Below are 20,599 nucleotides of genomic sequence, written 5' to 3'. Positions count from 1 at the left end.
GTGTGTGTGTGTAAGAGGGCTTGTTGCATTCAGGCCCTGCTTATGGGTGCCCATGTGGGCTATGATCTTATGGGCTAGAAAGTCTTTGTATCCCAGTTCCTTACGCAGGTACAAGAGAGAGAGGAAAGAGATGGGGCTCGGATGGGTGGGAGGGAATGAGAGGAACAGCTCAGTCTTGCAGGAGGGAATTTCTTGCTGCTCCACCCACTCAGCCACCCAGCCTCACCCACCCACTCACTCCACAAACAGAAGCCCATGCCTACCAGTGTTTGGACCATGTGCGGCCTCTGTAACCTCAAACTCTTCACTGTCTGAAAGACATCTAGAATTCCTTCAGCCTTGACTCTCTCCAAAACAGTGCCCAACGCACAGAAGGTCCCTGTTCGGCCGGCTCCAGCACTGGGGGGAAACAAAAGACAAAACAGCAACACACCTGTGAGTGACAAGCACAGGCCTTCCTGTTGCCTGAACCGCTCTGCTGTCAAGCAGCTCTTTCTGACGGTAAGAGCTGTTGACGGGAGACTAGATCCCCCTTAGAATATGGTGGCCTCTCCTTCCTTGGAGGTTTTCAAGCAGAGATTGGATGGCCATCTGTCAGGGATGCTTAAAGCTGAGATTCCTGCATTGAAGTGGGGTTGGGCTAGATGACCCTCGGGTACCCTCCAACTCTACAATTATATGATGGAATAATAATAATAATTTATTATTTATACCCCGCCCATCTGGCTGGGTTTCCCCAGCCACTCTGGGTGGCTTCCAACTGAATATTAAAAACAAGACAGCACCAGACATTAAAAACTTCCCTAAGCAGGGCCGCCTTCAGTTGTCTTTTAAAAGCAAAATAGTTGTTTATTGCCTTGACATCTGCTGGGAGGGCGTTCCACAGGGTAGGCGCCACTACCAAGAAGGCCCTCTGCCTGGTTCCCTGTAACCTCACTTCTTGTAGCGAGGGAACCGCCAGTAGGCCCTTGGCGCTGGACCTCAGTGTCTGGGCCGGACGATGGGGGTGGAGACGCTCCTTCAGGTATACAGGACTGAGGCCGTATACCCCATCTCCTGATCTGTGGCCCAAGGGAAATACTGGCACCAATCTTAACAGTGGTTACTGTCTAACCAGGACCTCAACCCAATCCCTGGTACCCTTAGGAGGCGTTGTGGCAATGCCAGCAACTTCATGCAACGTACTCCTTGCCACTAAAGCGCCTCTTGGGTAGCATGTTTTGCCAAGTCTTGCTGCCCAGAAATCTCGCAGCCCATTTGATTACCTGCAGTGCACAGTAATGGGGTGGTTTCCGGACTGTTGCTGCTGCTTCTGCACAGCTGCAATGATGTTGATCATTCCTTTTCCATCAGTGGGGATGCCCACCTCCGGCCAGCCGTGGAAGTGGAACTGTCTGATCTGCCGGGTTTTGTTTTCCTGGTCAGGAAAAGAAAAAGAAAAGAAAAGAGAAAATCTCAGAAAAGCCTGAATCTGAATCCAGGCAGACTCGGGGATGGGGGTTCCTCTGTAACCTCTGGAAACTGTCAAGTAGGCAAGCAATAGCAAGCTTGCTCTACTCGCTTTGCTAACCACATTCTTCACGGAGTTGCTGCCTGGTGAATAATATTTTTTGAGGAATGCTAGCATCCTGAGATGCATTTGCAGGAGGAATTAAAAGTTATCTCTCCAAGTATAAAAATCGGGTATACAGCAAGAAAAGCACGTGCCCTTAACCAGGCTACATACTCCTAGGACAGAGCTCTCCAAACTTTTCATGTTGGTGACATGCTTTTTGGACATGAATCATTTCACAACACAGTAATTCAGTCTTACTAGCAAACCAGAGAATAAGCTAACCCCCTTCCAGCAAAGGAAGCGTTCGCACAATGCGCCGACACACTAACGTGTCGCGGTACACAGTTAGAAAAACTCAGTCCTAGGTGCTAACAAAAGGGATTGTTGTTGTTGTTTTTTAAAAAAAATATACTTTTAAAGTTTATACATTTCACTAATTTTACAATCATTTGGGCATTTCAAAACTTGACTTCCTTCCCCCCCTTTCTGCTGTTCCTTAAATTTTATTTTTAATATCTTCTGCATATCCAAATCAACTTAATTTGCTCATTTATTCATCTACTTTCAATAGATACTCCTATGAAACTGCTGGTTGTTACAATAATCCTGCCAATGTTCTTATCGGTTTACAATTTATCTGTAGCATTCAATAAACCATTTCCATTCTTTTATAAAAAGTTTGTTATCTCGATTTCTTATTCTTCTGGTAAGTTTCTCCATTTCTGCATATTCCATAAGTTTTTGAATCCATTCTTCCTTTGCTGGGACTTCTGCTTCTTTCCATTTTGGGGCAAGTAACATTCTTGCCGCTGAGCAAAGGGGATTGTTGGTAGCAAACGACTACGAGGGAAACCTTGGCTCCCATAAGACAAAGCAGCATTCTGCATTAATAATAATAATAATAATAATAATAATAATAATAATAATAATATCTTTATTGTCATTGCCCCCTTCGGGGACAACGAAATTACTTGACTGCTCCATAAAAATACTAATTAATCAATACAGTATAATACAGCAAGGGAGATTAGATGACTTTCAAAGTCCGGGCTTCCCATTCAGGGCTGAGATCGCTCTGGAGAAGAAGCTGTTCTTAAGACGGCTCGTTCTTGTCTTCATCGTCCTGTATCTCCGTCCCGACGGCAAGAGCTCGAAGAGACAGTGACCAGGATGCGATGGATCTTTTACTATGTCCAGTGCCTTCCTATGGCACCTTGTGGCATAAATCTGCTCTAAGGTGGAGAGTGGGCAGCCAACAATGCTCTCTGCTGCCTTAACAACCCTGCACAACCCCATCCTGTCCTGGGTAGTACAGCTTCCGTACCACACACATAAGCCATAAGTGAGCACGCTCTCAATGGCACAGTGATAGAAGGCAAGCAGCAGTTTCTGCGGAAGATGGTTTTTCCTTAGTATTCTCAAAAAGTACAGTCTCTGCTGCGCCTTCTTCACAAGCCCCCTTGTGTTGACACTCCAGGACAGATCCTCTTGTAATTCAATGCCCAAAAATCTGAATGTTGTTACCCTCTCCACACAGACCCCATCAATCACAAGTGGCTGGACGTTGCTCTTCTGTCTCCTGAAGTCCGCCACAAGCTCCTTTGTCTTCCTTGTATTTATGAGCAAGTTGTTAGCTCTGCACCACTCTGTCAGCCGCTCCACCTCATCTCTACAATCCGTATAAGTGGAGATGGAGCGATACAAAGGCTTCCCCGTGACTATTTTGCATTTCTGGAGTGGGCAACAAATATTCACCGTTTCCCATTAACACTGGTAAGAAGGAGAAGCGTAGGACCTGGGAAGTCAAGAGCCGCCATCACTTCTCCCAGCATGCACAAGTTGCCCCAGCACCTACCCTGGTATTTGATACTAGCAGGTCCCGGACTGTGTAACTCTCACACTCCTCCTCTTTCTTCAACTCCACGGTTATATCTCCATAGGACACAGAGCCGTCAGAAGGCCAATACTGGGCACATTTCTCCTGAGCAGTCAGAAAGCAGGCAAGACAACAAAGGGGAAAGCAGTTAGACAGATAACATAAGGATCCATGAGAATCCTTCGGAAAAACAATCTCTCAAAGGACCTGCTGATGGCATTTTACCATTGTACTGTGGAGAGTGTATTAACTTATGGTCTGTGCGTGTGGTTTGAGAGCTGCACGGTCAAGGGAAAAAACAATGCTGTCCAGGGTTGTAAAGACTGCGGAGAGAATAACTGGGTGCACTCTTCCCACCATGGATCAAATCTATGCTTCCAGGTGCTATAAGAAAGCTGCAGAGATAGCGCAGGATAGTGCGCACCCCGGAAATGATCTCTTTCAGCTTCTGCCTTCTGGAAGAAGGTACAGGGTTATAAAGACTAGGACTAGCCGCCTGAGAAACAGTTTCTATCCAAATGCAATTTTGGTTTTAAACGCAGTGTAAGGAGTCTCTATGGGATTGTATTGTATTTTAAAAATGGGGTATCAGAGTTTTTAGGGGGCTAACCAGGCTGGGATAGCAGGCTTGTTGGTTTTGAATGTCTTTTGTAGATTTCCCCCCCCCCCCAATTTTGTTGTTCTGTATGGAACAATGACAATAAAGATTATCGTATCGTATCCTCTGGAAGACCAAGCATGAGTTCCTCCCTGGCCTCCTTTCTGCCTCCCCCCCACCCCAGTTCTTCTCAGGAGGGGGAACACGTGACAGTTCTGAGGAAGGCAATGGTCCTTTATAAAAAGGGCAGCCTGGGACATATATTGCAATGCTGAGAATTCTGAACACAAAGGTATGGGGACAGGGACCAAGCCTGCATAGGTCTTCTTGCTAGATGCAGTGCTTACCTCATTTATCCTCTTGCTGGCTGAAAAGACACGACGAACTGATGAATCTGCCTCATGCCCTGCCGGACTACTGCACTGCCTACCCGAGAAGTGGCTCTCCAAGGTCTCAGGCAGAGGTCTGTCTTAGACCCACTGCCTGGGATCCTTTTAAGGTGCAGGTGATGGGGACCAAACACGAGGCTTTTCACACCCGCAGAGTGTGCTCTGCCACACTCCAAGAAGGGTACAGGGCTCTACAGTTTCTCCCAATGGTTGCGTAGCGGGAGAGACTGAAGCCCATTAAAGGATTCAGCATCTTTGACGCTGAGCAATAATGCAATTTTTACTGCAATGTGTTAAGACAGTTAGGAAGCTTTAGCAGGTGCAGAATTTGGTGGCCAGGTTGCTCATTGGGGCAAGACGGTTTGAGCATCTCACACCGATCCTGGCCCGACTGCACTGCCAATTAGTTTCCAGGCCCAATTCAAAGTCCTGGTTATAAACTATAAAGCCTTAAATGGCTCAGGACCGCAATATCTCAAGGACCCAGACTCTGTGTTCATCACTTGAAGCCCTTCTTCGTGTGCCTCCTACATGTGCGGTCCAGAGGGTGGCAACACAAGAACAGGGCCTTTTCTGCAGTGGCTCCCCGTCTGTGGAATGCTCTCCCCAGGGAGGTTTGCCTGGCGCCTTCATTATATATTTTTATGTGCCAGGTGAAAATGTTCCTCTTCAACTAGGCCTTGGGATGATTAATATTCTATAGCCTTTTAAATGTTTCTGTGCGAAGGGGGGGGGTTATTGTTTTCCTGCTTGGGTTACACTTATTTACTTGTTTTTATCCTGTATTTTATTCTGTGAACCTCCCTGAGGTCTTATGGTGAAGGGCAGTATATAAATCGAATAAATAAATAAAATTGTTGGAATTAAAGGTTTTTTGGTTTTTAAAAAAAAACAACACACCAAATGGGAGCTATGCTCAGGCTTGAGTGTAGAATGCAACACTTTGTACTTTGTAGTGCAATTTATCCAGACAGAGGAAGACCAGGGGCATATATATGCACTAAGCAGCTCAAAGTGGCTTGTATATGGTTCGCCAAAGGCAGGCTTAGAGGACCAGGCACACTGAAGTTTCTACATCAGAACTGCACCACCTGCCTTCAGGCTCCCTGGAGACAATTCTTGCCCACTTCCCATTTGCTCACCTGACCCCTTTCTTCCAGCTCAGTCAACATAACAATGGAGCAGGACTTCCACTCCCAGATCATCCTCCAGAAGTCCTCTGTCGTGTGCTGGAGAGGGCCTTGGCTGGCTATGTAGGAATCCTTTTGGCGATAGCCCTGGAATTTCAAGACATGGTTACTAGGAAGGGACGCAGCAGCGAGACTGGGCATACCCAAAGGCCAGAGAAATAGCTCCAGTAACATCTAACAACTATATATATATTCTCTCTTTCTTCCTCCCTCCATTCAAGAAGAGGACGCAGAGAGAAAGGAGCTTAGCCACTGGAATGTGCCCAGCAAAGGCAGGAAATTGAATTCCCAGGTAAAAGGCCTACCAGTCATGAAAGGGCTTTACAACCCAGATACTTGGCAAGTAATGAGAGGAAGGAGGTTAAATGAGGCGAGCGCTGATGCAGTTCTCTGCTTAACATTGACACAGACTGACACCACAATACAGAAGACCACACTACGGTAATTAATGCAAGCTTTGTCAATCTAGAATGACCATGGCTCTGTTTTCCTACAACAATCGTGGATTAGACTCTCCATCCCTCCTACGCCTTTGCTGCTCTTTGAAAGCCACCCTGGTTGCAGGAATGTAATGCACGTAATTGATGCCTGGAGGAGACTCTTGAGAGTCCCATGGACTGCAAGAAGATCAAACCTATCCATTCTTAGGGAAATCAGCCCTGAGTGCTCACTGGAAGGACAGATCCTGAAGCTGAGGCTCCAAGACTTTGGCCTCCTCATGAGAAGAGAAGACTCCCTGGAAAAGACCCTGATGTTGGGAAAGATGGAGGGCACAAGGAGAAGGGGACGACAGAGGACGAGATGGTGGGACAGTGTTCTCGAAGCTACCAGCATGAGTTTGACCAAACTGCGGGAGGAAGTGGAAGACATGAGTGCCTGGCGTGCTCTGGTCCATGGGGTCACAAAGAGTTGGACACGACTAAACAACAACAAAGGAGGATGTGCACAGTCCCAGGATCAGAGAGCTCTGGGTGCTAACAGTTTTATGCATGAAGTGCAGTTTCTGTTCTCCAACACTCACATCAATAAAGGAGGCATTCACGTAATCCGTGTTCTCTTCGCCCCTCTTCACTGGAATGATCACCCGGTTGAACTCGTCTACAGGAAAGACCAGGCAAACAAGGCAACGATTTTAGAAACATTTGGCAGCATGTGTTTAGACGAAGATATTGGGTCTGAAATACTGGAGCTCAGAAGAGATGGGTTTCCACAGCAACATACAAAAGTGGAGCTGTATGGCTTCACAACAGTCATGCAGGGAAGGCATATAGAATGGCAAAAAATGGTCCCTCGCATTCCAGTACTGAACTTCTTAAATATTTTGTAAGCAAATGCAGATTGGATGTAACTAAATCAATTTTCGTCTCTGTAATTGCAAATCATGATACATTTATATGACATTCACTCCCTCCTCCAGCAACTGCCGCTACTGAAACCTTGATCACAATGGCTCTCTCTTTCCCCCAGCCCTCTCCACCTCATCTTGCTACTACCGACACAAAGGCCACTTTCTCTCAAGGTTTCTCCTGCTGCTGCCGCTGCCCCACAAACAGCAGCAGCAACAGCTGTTCCTCAGCTGGGCTTCCCTCCCTCCCTGCAGGGCAGGACACTCACATGGAATTATCTGCAGCACCCGGTTCTTCTTCATGTTGGCCGGCAAATTGCCCGTTCTCATCTTGTCGTTCTGAATTTTGATCGAGGTTAGTTTCTGCAGAGAGAGGTTGGTGGAACGTGAGCCGCACCAAAAGCACCGAGGGCACATACCTTACGGTTCAAAGCGTGGACATGCACGTGAAGAGCTTCGCAGTGGGGCAGCCAGCAAGGGCGCATACTTGCCCATTATGTTAGATGTGTCCATTGCATTACACTCAAAAAGGTGATGCAAGAGCAGCAGATACGCACTCTCACACACAACATGCCCTCCCTCCCTCTTTTCTACTCCATACACCAGAGGTCACCAATATGGCACCCGTGGGCACCACTGTGCCCATCAGTATATCCCGTGGCACCCACAAATGGTTCTCTTAAAAACGCATAATGCGCGAGAGACTGTGTGCTCTTGTGGCTCAGTTACTGTTTGAACTGGTTAGGTCTCTCCCACACTGAATATGCCCCCTTGGACATGCCCACAGTTCACTGGCTGCCATGACTGGATCCTCGCCCTCCCTTCCACGCTCAACAAAGAAGAGATGCAGAGTGCTTCAAACTGTGAGCAAGTGCAGTGGTGACTGGTATAGGTACCTTTCCCCTATTCATAGGGGCGTGTATCATACTATTTTGTGGCTTTTTCTCCTTTTGTGCTCTTTTGGATGTGGAAGCCGTCGCCCAATAGTAGCCATTTTGTGACTGGCACCCAAGGCACTTTCTCAAAATTCCAGGTGTGTTCACAGTTCTAGAAGGGTTGGTGACCCCTCCTCTGCAGCCTGCCTGCCTTTCTGGGATCACAGAATTGGGAAGACCAAAAGCAATCTAGTTCAACCACCTGCCACAAAACAGGACATTCTCCCCTCCAGCAAAAAAATAAATAAATCCTGAACAAAGTATGTAACAGTTTGCCACATACAGAAATGGGCCTACAAAATATGCAGGGATTCAAGATATGTAAAATGAACCATGGAAAAAGAAGAAGGGAAGTCATTGATATCTTAAGGGTATAACATGAGTATTTGAAATTAAATAAAAATTATTTAAAAAACACAAAAATAAGTAGCTCTGGGTAGCTGACTGGGGGGCGGGGGAAGAGATCTGATTACCGTATGGCTGGATAGGAAGACCTATGACTTTGCCTGTTCTACTTCCAACAACAGGATCAGATTCGTTATAACCACCTTGAACCTCTAAGGATAGGATAGGAAATCCTCAAGTCTTGTGGTCTCCTGATTCCCCCTTGTGCTAGTTCTCTAAAGATATTCCCCCATGGAATTCCAAACCATGATCGCCATGAGCGATATGCGTACAATATTAGCCATGGCTCTGTCTTCACCGTTAATGGGAAGCCAAATTTAAAATCTGTGCTGCCAATCGGGGACGGGGAATCTGTGGCCCTCCAGGAATTGTTGGGCCATCACTGTGCCAGGCTGATGGGAGTTGGAGAGTCCATCATTACTTGGAGGGCACAGGTTCCTTCTCCCAGCTGTAAATAATCCCATGACTCCATGGCTAAAGAAAAGCCACTTGGTTCACATGTGCCTGATTGGTTAAGCCTTGCTTTCTGGCTCCCCATAGTCATCTGGTTGGCCACTGTGAACAGGATGCTAGTCTAGATAGGACACTGACCTGATCCAACAGGCTGTTCGTATGTTCTTCAAGTCTGGTTGTCCCTAGCTACAGTTGTCCCTGGTAATGGAGGTACCAAGCTACTGTAGCTGCTGCCACTCACCTTAAACTCTTCCTCCAATCCGTTGCTGCTGGTCCCTGGGATCTTGTTGTAGATCTTCTGGAGGTGGATCTCCAGCGAGGTCACCTCCAGTTCTGTATCCCCATACAGATAATGCTCCAGAAGAGCCTGGTAGATGAACACATACTGCATCTGAAGGAGAGAAAAAGCTACTGTGAGACGATCATGCTCCACATTCAAATAAGGCCATTCTCTGAACAGGTTCAATGGGCTCACAGAGTATGAACATGAGCTTGGAATGTGTGACTATCCCAGCATTTGCCCTGAGAGAGTCTTGATGCTTTGCATGGAGTCAGGATGGTACACGCTCCAAGAAAGCATGTGCAAAACATTATCTCAAGCTTCTCCGTCTCCCCTGTGGCTACCACCTCCCACTTCCCCTGCCAACTTAACCCAGAGCAGCAGAAGGAAGATTCAAGGGCAGTGACTCCAGTTCCTTGGTTCACCTTCCCTTCCCTGCCAAAGAGCCCAGAGTTTCCAACAGGAAAATGCCCCAGAGTTTCCAACAGGAAAATGTCAGGCGAATGGTGACGTTTTCCTGCCAGGTATGCTGGGCGTGTGGTTCCACAGCTCTCCTTGCTGAGAATGGAAGCTCTGCTGATCAGCCACTCTGCTTCCCCCAGGTAAATTCGGAATAGGCTTGCCAGAAGTCCAAAAAAAGGGGAAAAGAAGAAGAAACTTGCAGTTTGTTTGTTTGTGTGTGTGTCTGCGGTCAGCAATGAAAATCAGTCAAGAAGTTATCACTATTCCTTCGCAATGCTATGGTTGGCTATTTTAAGTCCACAAATGACATACAATTGACGACTTTTTAAAACTTTGTTATGATGCTACCTTTAAATTGAGCAAAAGTTAGTTATGTAAATAGCTTCGTAGCTTATGCTAAACAGTGGACAGAAAGGCAAACAGCATAGGAAGTTTTTATATGTGTTGGAAGCTGCCCAGAGTGGTATAATAATAATAATAATAATAATAATAGTTGTTGTTTGGTTGAAACAGAACTGCAGCGGAGCAGAAGCAGTACTGGTTGTAATAAACAGCAGTTGTAACAGAAGTCGATGCCTTCTTACATTCCTAGTTATGAAGAGAAGGCAGCAGGTAGCAGATGGAATGAAGGTGCAATCCTGCATTGCATAGCAGGGAGAGGCATGAGAAGCAAACTATACTATGTCCTGGGAAGGCACAAACTAAGTTCCTTCTCAGCGGCAGACTGTGAAAGTGTGAATTTGAAGTGTTGGGACTCCCCTTTTCAATGCAGTCATGATCTTGGAGCCCTGGCAAAGCTGACTGACCTGCCTGTTAAGAAGGCAAAAGGCAGAAAAAGGACCAGAGAGACAGGCTTGGAAAGAGAGGCTTCATTATTCTTTGCAGGGGGAAGGAAGGAAATAATTCTTAGGGATTTGTCCTGCCTGAGTTCTGCTGAAATGTTTGAGGAAAACCTCAGGGTCACGTGATTAAGTCTGCTTACCTGCTCATTTACACACAGCAGCCGGTTATATTTTGGGTTCTTTTACAAACAATAAATGCAAAGGAGAGTATCTGGCCTACACAGCATGAAGCTTGCCCTGCAGCAGAAGAGACTTACATCGGTCTGTACCATCTGGCAGCGCTGCGCCCGGATGCGGCTGACGAACCCGTAAACGTCCACCTTTCTCTCAGTGAGCATCATGTCCAGCATGGCATCAATGACAATGAAAGTTCCCGTTCGTCCCACACCAGCGCTGGATGGAGGGGGTGGGTGGAGAAGAAAAAAAAAGGTCTCCTTTGAGAATTCAGCCCCGGCAGGCAGTTTCTGCCAAGCAACCCACATAAGACAGATCACAGCATGCAAGTGACAGGCAGAGAAGATGATTCATTAAAGAACAAAGAAGCACAGGGGCCTAACATCTGCCTGCTTAGCCACCCTTGATGAGCAGTACATGCAGGGGATTCCCTGTGGGAGGAGATTCGGAAATGGTAGACGTGCCTTCTGACAGCTTGGTTGTGCCCACCGTTGGATAGCTCAGTTGGTTAGAGGGTGGTGCTGATAACGCCAAGGTTGCAGGTTCAATCCCCGTAAGGGACAGCTGCATATTTCTGCATTCTTACATGATTCCCAAATCATTCCTAGATTATCCTCAGGGCCCCTTCCAACTCCACAATTCTATGATAAACAAAAAGGGCAGTTCCCTGATCCTACCATCTCCATCTAAAACCACAAGTCAAAAGGCTTGAACTATCAGAATTTTGTGGGGCTAATGGTGGACTGGGAAAGTACATTTCTTGATCTAGGTGGTTCCCCTGCCAGGTAAGTATCTGCTTGTACTCTTGACGACTACCCTGAACATCACTTGTCAGAAGGATGGGACATGGGTTTAAATCGGTGACTAGTAAGCTAAAAGTATTTTACATTTCTATTAGATCAGGACTCTCCTGTTTGGTGCATGAGTTTCAGGGTCTGAATAGTGTGAAAGATTATGTGTCATTGGGAGGCAGGGGGAAGTGTGTGTGTCTCTGTATGAACTTATTTTTCTGGTTATTTTGTTAATATTGCTTCATAGCAGTGCTTTTTTTCTTAGGGGTGCTCAAGCGTATGCAATATTGGCACATTTTGTTCTAGAAGAAAAGTTGTAATTGTGATATTTCACTTCCTTTTAGTTGCTGGTTTGCTAATAGTGTTTTGTAGATTGTAATTGTTTTACTGGTTATTTTCTAATTATATTTTATGAATTATGCTGTACTTGTGATGTTCAAATATATTGTTGTTCTTTACTGTTTGTAAGCCGCTTTGAGAAACATTTGAATGGAAAGCAGTAGAGAAATACAATAAATCAATACCCATATAAAAAAAGAAAATAAAGAAAGCAAATTTATTAATGCTCGTGTTAGGAAAGGGGTAGTACCTCTGGTGGGGGACACATCATGCGCCTTATGGGATAGTTTGCCACCTTCATATGATTAACTCTGTTCCATTACATATCTGAAAGGCTTTCTCTCCACTGGTTTTTTGGTGCCTATTGCAGATCCTCCCCTTTCTGCGTGGCTTTTAAGTGGGAATCTTTATTCCAGTTTTTGCTCAGTCACTAGAGCTTGCAACTCTTAATCTCAGGGTTATTGGTCCAAACCCCACATTGGGCAAACAATTCCTGCATTGCCGGGGACTGGACTAGATGATCCTCAGGGGCCCTTCCAATTCTATGATTTTAATGTAATTGATTTAATTTAATATCCTCTCATGGAGGCGCAGGTGACCCATCCAGCTGTTTTTGGACTACAACTCCCATCGCCCCCAGCTAGCAGGACCAGTGCTCTATTTAAACACTGGTCATGGGGACGCAGGTGGCGCTGTGGTCTAAACCACAGAGCCTAGGGCTTGCCGATTGGAAGGTTGGTGGTTCGAATCCCTATGACAGGGTGAGCTCCTGTTGCTCGGTCCCTGCTCCTGCCCACCTAGCAGTTCGAAAGCGCATCAAGGTGCAAGTAGATAAATAGGTACCACTCCGGTGGGAAGGTAAACGGCATTTCTGTGCGCTGCTCTGGTTCACCAGAAGCGGCTTAGTCATGCTGGCCACGTGACCCAGAAGCTGTCTGCAGACAAATGCTGGCTCCTTCAGCCAGTAAAGCGAGATGAGCATCGCAACCCCAGAGTTGTTCACAACTGGACTTAACTGTCAGGGGTACCTTTACCTTTTACCTTTAGACAGATCAGAAGGAAGGAAGGAAGGAAGGAAGGAAGGAAGGAAGGAAGGAAGGAAGGAAGGGACTGATGAGCTCCAGACTGACCTGCAGTGTACGACAATGGCGCCTGCATACTGGGGGTTACAGGTCTTCACCTTCTTCAGGAACTTCAGCATCCCAATGGGAGTGAAAGGGACCCCAAAGTCCGGCCAGCTGGTGAAGTGGAATTGCGTCACCAGGCGCTGAGGCTTCTTATTGGTGACATCGCCTACCTGGGTGGAAGGGTGGGGAAACAGATTGGACATATTGGTTAATTGTCAGGCATCTAGAGTCACGCCAAGCTCTCCAAATCCCTTCCTTTCATCACCTGTAAAAGTAGAGATCAGGAATGACAGGTTAGACTAAGGGAGAGAGGGGTGTGGCGGGGTCCCTTCTTTTCCATGCCCAAAATTGATAAAGGTTTCCTCCTCTCTGCTGAGCAAGCAAATTCTCCATCATAATCTGGCACCAGGCACACCAACTATGCCTATGCCCACATCTCTCTAAGGTTGGTCCGCTTTTGCTTGGGCTATGCCACATCAGTATTTGGGGTGGAGGAGAAGAGATGTACAAAAAAAGTCAAACCCTTCATATCAAAAGAACAATAACATCCATAAAGAACAATAACATCTATACAGAAGAGAACTTAGATGCTGGTTTCTCACCTGGTCCTGCCAACCCTACTGATCTCCAGCTGCAGCATCCTGGAATCAACAGACTTACATAAAAAGGGAGAAGAGAGGGGATCAAAATGAGATACCTGCTGAATGCAGAATTTCCGCACTGTGTAGTCAACTAAGACCGTCACATCTTCCACGGACACTCGGATATTTCCGTACGTCCAGCAGCCCTGATCTGGCCAGTACTGAGCACATTTGCACTGGAGAGAAATACACATTTGTTAAGAAAACACGGACCAGCATTTTGAAATTATTAATTACATGCCCTTCACATAAACATTTTGCTTTTACGCGGCTCTCGTTTCACTTGCCACAGAGCCTCCGACAGCCACTTGCCTCTTTCCTCTCTTTCAGGTTGGTCACCATGACAATTGTTGCTGTGTTTTGCTCCCAAATCATCCTCCAGAAGTCGTTCACAGTTTCTTCTTTTGGTCCTAAACAGACCAAAGGGAAAAGAAAAAGTGGTACAGGAAGGTACTTGCAGGTGGGTGGGAGCAGGGCGTGTTTGTTTAACAAGACCTTTAAGTGGTATAATAATTCTTCCATATTGTCAGGGCTCTGTCAAGGAATAACGATCCCTCCCTCGGTGGCAATCAAAAGGCAGATAACCAATAGGAGTTCTTACCACGTAATTTATTCAGTATTCACAGAGAGCGACAAAGGAACGCTGTCTCTATAATGGTGGCGTTGCTCCAGGTCAAGTCCCACCCCTTCAGTCCCCCTTAATCTACGTCACCCCTGTGGAGGCTGGTCAGTGCCTTCTGCCTCTGAGATTTGTGTTCTGCTACTTGCACAGCCCATCTACTGTACTTTTCCATCTATAAGATGCCCCCATGTAATGGGGTCAGGGGTCCCTTTACCTTTTAATCTGTTGTTATGCAACTGAATTCCTGCCTTTTGCCATGGGGTGGCAGCAAAGAGGCACTCGCTCGTCCAACTAAGAATCCACTAGCTACCCTTTCAAACAGCACAGCTTTCCCAGCACCTGACTCCTTCCATCTTTCCAATTCCAGAATACACCTGACTTCTGGAAAACAGGAGTCCATTTTGACAATATGGTGGGGGCCAAATCTTCATGGGCGAAACCCTAGTGGTTGACCCACATGAGCTGTAGATTAAGTTGTAGCTTTCCCGGCACCAGAAGAGATGGGTTGATGTTTACATGATTTAATCGTCGCAATTTCCCACTGTGCCCATGATTGATTTGATGAGGGCAATATTCCCCTGAGCATCCTTCCTAAGGCTGGCTGCCAGAGCGGCACGGGAACCAACTTGGAAACTCAGAAGAACGTTAATGCACTGCAAATATTTTTTGCTCAGCATAAAGCCTCCCAGCCATTTGTCATCTCGGGACAGAAATCCAAAGGAAAGCAAGTGTGACTTACCTTGGGCTGCAATGAACTTGTTCTTCTCTTGGTACCCCTGCCGAAAGAAAAGAAAACAAGCATGCGAGTCAACTTCAAAGTCTTCCGAAACATTGGCACCTTCTCAGGCACCACACAGAGTGAGCTCTTTACCTTGCCAATTTTGTATTGTACATAAGCTGTATGAGGGCCAACGAGAGGGGTTAGAGCAGTTGGGGGTGTTACATCAGCACCAAAAAGCATCTGTTTTTCGTGTTTTTGGTGTGGTGCCTGAAGGGGAAGAATACTCATCACTACCAGGGGAAAAGATGTACAGTACATAGCGCAGTCACACAGACAGCGCTCTCTCCCCCTTGGAACATTTTACTGGAAACACAAAAAAGTGGATGTGTGACTTGATCCTGGTGGCAGACAGAAGCATGTTGGATATCTAAACACAGTGGACCTGATTCTCACCCCACCCCTCACACAAAAAAAACCCCTTGAACACAGAACAATTTATGTGTGGTGATCTGGTTAATGCAAAGTAAAGGTAAAGGAAAAGGTAAAGGTAAGGAGCCCTGGACGGTTAAGTCCAGTCAAAGGCGACTATGGGGTTACGGTGCTCATCTCACTTTCAGGACAAGGGAGCCGGCATTTGCCTGCAGACATGTGGCTGGCATGACTAAACTGCTTCTGGCGCAATGGGACTCTGTGAAGGAAACCAGAGCACACGGAAACGCCGTTTACCTTTCCGCCGCAGTGGTACCTATTTATTTACTTGCACTGGTGTGCTTTCGAACTGCTAGGTTGGCAGGAACTGGGACAGAGCAATGGGAGCTCACCCCGTCGCAGGGATTCGAACTGCCAACCTTCTGATCAGCAAGCACTAGGCTCTATGGTTTAGACCACAGCGCCACCCGCGTCCCTGTGCTAATTTGTGTGTGCTACTGCTCTGGTTAATGCAAGACGGATGGTCCAACAATAAATGCCAGGCAATGATTCTGCTCCTGACTTTTCTGTCTTCTTGACAAGTGCAGTTGAGACTGCACAGGTTAGGGGTGCTTTGGGCATACAAAAGTAGAGGCGGGAGACGAGAGAGAGACAGAAAAGCAAGGCAGTGAAGTGGAGATTATGCATTTAGCAACACTGCAAAAACAAAACACCGCACCTCTTTAAGGATATGCTGTATGCAGAAACCACTAGCACATCTAGCTACACACTGCCTACTCTGATTGGTATATAACGGTTCTCCAAGATTCCCAGCCTCCTTATCTCTAATCTTTAACTACAGGTACCAGGGGATCAAACAGCATGGCTCCTTCTGCAAGCAAACCATGTGCTCTCCCACTAAGCTATAACAGAAGGCAAAGCATCTGATGCGAGGATACAGCCAGGACTGTGATGACACCACAGCCTCCAAAATCCACGTTCTGCACCAGGAAAATAGTCATCCCTCCAGGGATGAACTGCACACCTCCATATTAGAATGCATCTTCAGTAGCACTCATTTAAAATAATTAAGGTTTTTTGCAAAGTGGTTTGAGGGAGGTGGAAAACAGAAGGGCAGAGCTTGGGCAGGAAAACAAAACATACGCACTACAATAAAGTTTGCAGCCCACCGATGCCCCTTCCTGCTTCAGCCAAGCCACGTCCACCCTGTACCCAACGTCATCAGGCATGGTGAAGATGTGGTTCTCTGCCAAAAGTGGGACTCGCAGGCATCTCCATTCAGCTGATTAGTGCGGCTTGCAAAGAGCTATGTCTTTGCCTGGGCGTTTGATTTTCAAACCATATGGGCAAAGGAAAAATGGGTTTCCTGGTGTCATTTGTAATGTCAGATAATTGACAGGTGGGCAGCTGCACCCATCTGCCAAAACTGGCTTGCAGGGAGGGTGGGCAGGTAAGAAGCTAGCCAGATGGCTGGATCCAGTTCTCCACCCCTGTTCACAGTACTTGAAGGCTCCTTGCTTTGGAGACTTTTAGCTGGCAGTGGGCAGGATCCACAAATCATAACTGCTGCACAACTGCCCTTTCGAGAAGGAAACCTGTGCAAGGTCAAGGGAAATGAATGGAAGTTGTGCGACAGCAATGCCAGGTGAATCTGACTTACTGTCTGTGCACTTTTCAAGCTATGGAGAACTAGAAACTTGGTGTCTGTAGGGAGCAGCATGAAGCAACCCAATTTTGCCTACACGACTGCAGCTGCACATGTCTGTAGATCACCTGCAACACTGCTATCAAGGCAAGCATGGGAGCTGGTTAGCATTCTCGTTAAAATAACGAAGTCTCATTCTGCTTCATTTCCCTTGCAGATACTTACATTAATAAAGGAGGCATTGATGTAATCAGAGTCTGGAACCCCTTCGAGAGGTGTCAGATGAACCCTGGAATGATCATCTAGGAATGAAGGTAAGAAGTGGCCCATTAAAAGAAACAAGTGTCAGGGCGACATTTAAAATGTAGGGGCTTCAGAAAGGTTATATACGGCCAGAAGGAAGTGAAACCTTCAAGAGGAGAGGATTCAGGCTTCCCCTCAGCGCACAGGGAAGCTGGAGAAATGGCAACTCATTACAAACTTCGGCCCAAGTTTATTGTCAACACAGGATAAAACCTTAATGCAGTGGTTTTGAATTGTAGCGGGGGACAGAGGGTAAGAAGAAGCCGACTCTCCTGACCTGTGCATATTATATAACACATTTGCAGGAACCATGTAAGGGGAATAATAAAACATTTGCTTCACATTGCTTGTCTCACACCGCTGCCTCCAGTTGCATTCGTGCAGGGTTTCCCTAACTTGAACGTCCAGCTGTTTTTGCACTGCAATTCCCATCATCCCTGACCACTGGTCCTGCTAGCAAGGGATGATGGGAACTGTAGTCCAAAAACAACAGGAGACCCAAATTTGAGAAACACAGCTTTAGTGGAAAGGTGCCAACTACCACATTTTCTGGGTGGGGTAGTAGGGAAGTGGGGGGCTGCAAGAAAAGGGGGGGGGAGCTGTTCCTTTGCAATCCTTATGGCATGCAGCTTAAGAAAGAAGTGCTGTAGCTGTGCCAAAAGTATGCCTTGACTGATAATTTATTTGTTCAATTTTATATCCTGCCCTTCCTCTCAAAGGAGTGACATGTGCTTAGGGTGGATGGCGAAGAGGGGCAGAAAGATAAACGGTCCTCTTATCTCCAGGGAAAAATATTCCTCTCTCAGGCCACCAAGTTTGGACATGACCGCAAGGGGGTAAGAAGTGCCAGGGCCTGGTATGAGTTTTTTGGGCGCTCACTGGACCAGGGATAACTTGCCAAAGATAATTCTGGATTGGTCGCAGGTGGGGCGGAGGCCGTAGGGGGGAGGCAGTCAACACAGGGCCCTCCAGGTGTCATTGGACTACAAATCGCACCATCCCGGGCCACTGGCTGTGCTGGTGGAGGCTGATGGAAATTGAAACAACATCTGCCATAGGAAACCTGGTCTGAACAGAGACATCGGATTCTTATCTCATTATACATGACTAAGCCATTTCTCACCTTCTCACCCCTTGCCTTTTCCTGTAAGACCTATTACAGTCGTTAAGAGTCGTCAACAGGCTCATCTCAGCTATCTGCCAATCTCCGATTCCCACCACCCTTCTAAGTAATACCCCTCCCCACCTTCTCAATATATAGAAGGATCTGGTAACTTCTGTTTCAGTGTATCTGAAGAAGTGTGCATGCACACGAAAGCTTATACCAAGAACTAACTTAGTTGGTCTTTAAGGTGCTACAGGAAAGAATTTTTTACTTCGACTATGGCAGACCAACACGGCTACCCATCTGTAACTGGAACCATGGAAGGCACCACATTGAGCCGCATGAAATGGAAGTCCATCAACCTCACCAAGAAACTTGCACAGGTACAGACTGATATCTTCTTTCTCACTAAATGCAAGAACCTGGACATTATACCCAAGGGTCTTAGAATTAAGAACCCTCTACAATCCACGTATCCCACTGAATATGCAAGAAAACTATGCAACACTTTCTCTAAGAAGCTGCTCAAACATCTGATCAGCGTTCTCTACTCTAAACAGAAGCTAATAAAGGAGGAACTCCTTGTATTAGACAACTCTATCAGGAACCACCAAGCTTGGCAAGAGTTCCAAAAGGAAAAACAAAACATTTACCACTCTCAACTGGAGCTACTGAAGAAACAGAAAAACAAGAAACTCTCTAACCTTTCCAACCTACAGGCTACTAATCAAAACAAGATCAACAATATTGTCAATCTCTCACAGCAAGCACTCAGCCCAGCCGAGGAATCAGTCCTTTCACGTGGACTGTCATTCTGCCCTGCCAAATCCCCACACATGATCCAGTTCTACGGGGACTTGGAAGCATTTTTCCGCCGTTTACGCCTGAAGGAGTATTTTCAACACACACAACAACAAGACAAATCAGAACAAACAACAACTTCACAACACAACACCTCTCAACCCACTGGAGAACAACAACCACCCTCCCAACAGAACACTGACCACCAACTACCACTGAAAAAGTGTTACACAAAAAGGGACTCCACATGGACCCCTCCTGATGGACGCAATACCACACTGGACTTGTACATTGACTGCTTCCGCCACAGAATCCAAACAGATGTAACCAGAAAACACCATCGCTTACAACAAAATCTAAACCATGCTGAAAGGAGAGCCATAGATAATCTCAGAAACAACCCAAACATTATAATTAAAGAAGCAGACAAAGGGGGAGCTGTCGTCATCATGAACAAAACTGACTACATTCAGGAGGCTCGCAGACAACTTTCCAATACCGCCTTTTACACAAAATTGGACTCAGACCCCACACAAGAATACAAGAAAGAACTGAACAAGATTGTTAAGGAGCTACCCCCACACATCCAAGAACAGATCCTCACCAACACACCAACAGAACCTCGACCAGGAACTTTCTATCTTCTACCTAAAATACACAAACCAGGAAATCCAGGACGCCCCATCATTTCAGGTATTGGCACTATTACAGTGGGTGTCTCCGGTTATATGGACTCTGTTCTGAAACCATATGCCATCAGTGCTCCCAGCTATGTACGTGACACCACAGATTTTCTGAGGAAAATACAATCTTTAAATAATCTTCCCAACAATACTATACTAGCTACTATGGACGTGGAATCTCTGTATACCAACATCCCACACAACGATGGTTTACAAGCTATAAGGAACACCATTTCAGATAAAACCACAGCGGACCTTGCCACCAAACTCTGCCAATTTGTCCTTACCCACAACAACTTCAAATTCGGTGATGACCTGTTCCTTCAGATCAGCGGCACAGCAATGGGCACCCGCATGGCCCCACAGTATGCCAACATCTTCATGGCAGATTTAGAACAACGTTTCCTAAACTCCTACCCACTCAAACCTCTCTTGTACCTACGATACATTGACGATATTTTTATCATCTGGACACATGGTCAACAGACCCTGGACACCTTTCACCAGAAATTCAATGATTTTCACCCCACAATCAACCTTACAATGAATCAATCTATGCAAGAAATACATTTTTTGGACACTACTATAAAAATACAGGATGGACGCATAGACACCACCTTATACCGTAAACCAACTGACCGACAAACATATCTACATGCCTCTAGCTACCATCCCAAACATACCAAACAGTCCATTGTATATAGCCAGGCACTACGTTACAGCCGCATCTGTTCCAATTCTACAGACAGAGACTCTCACCTAAGAGATCTACAGCAAACCTTCTCAGAACTAAAATACCCAGCAGATGAAGTTAGACAACAGATCAACAGAGCCAGACTGATACCCAGAGAGAACTTGCTGCAAGACAGACCCAAAAAAGAAAATAAC

The 20,599-nt window shown here is 46.3% G+C and overlaps 1 protein-coding gene across 3 annotated transcripts in view; it reads right to left on the bottom strand.

Moving 5' to 3' along the window:
• Positions 1-20,599, bottom strand: part of PTPRA (protein tyrosine phosphatase receptor type A) — a 140,011-nt gene that overhangs the window by 4,255 nt on the left and 115,157 nt on the right. For all 3 annotated transcript variants that reach the window (XM_081020773.1, XM_081020774.1, XM_081020775.1), the window contains 13 exons: positions 17,045-17,121; positions 14,764-14,800; positions 13,715-13,812; positions 13,459-13,578; positions 12,765-12,931; positions 10,588-10,723; positions 8,988-9,137; positions 7,223-7,316; positions 6,630-6,706; positions 5,561-5,695; positions 3,411-3,536; positions 1,266-1,417; positions 264-399 (listed from right to left, as the gene is read on the bottom strand). In XM_081020773.1, the coding sequence (XP_080876899.1) occupies positions 264-399; positions 1,266-1,417; positions 3,411-3,536; positions 5,561-5,695; positions 6,630-6,706; positions 7,223-7,316; positions 8,988-9,137; positions 10,588-10,723; positions 12,765-12,931; positions 13,459-13,578; positions 13,715-13,812; positions 14,764-14,800; positions 17,045-17,121 (1,505 nt within the window). The remainder of the gene's footprint in view (positions 1-263; positions 400-1,265; positions 1,418-3,410; positions 3,537-5,560; positions 5,696-6,629; positions 6,707-7,222; positions 7,317-8,987; positions 9,138-10,587; positions 10,724-12,764; positions 12,932-13,458; positions 13,579-13,714; positions 13,813-14,763; positions 14,801-17,044; positions 17,122-20,599) is intronic.

Source organism: Podarcis pityusensis (assembly GCF_964106645.2).
Source record: "Podarcis pityusensis genome assembly, chromosome: 9".
Lineage (NCBI taxonomy): Eukaryota > Metazoa > Chordata > Lepidosauria > Squamata > Lacertidae > Podarcis > Podarcis pityusensis.
Note: the sequence above shows the minus strand (reverse complement) of the source record. Positions and strands in the feature narration are given on the sequence as shown.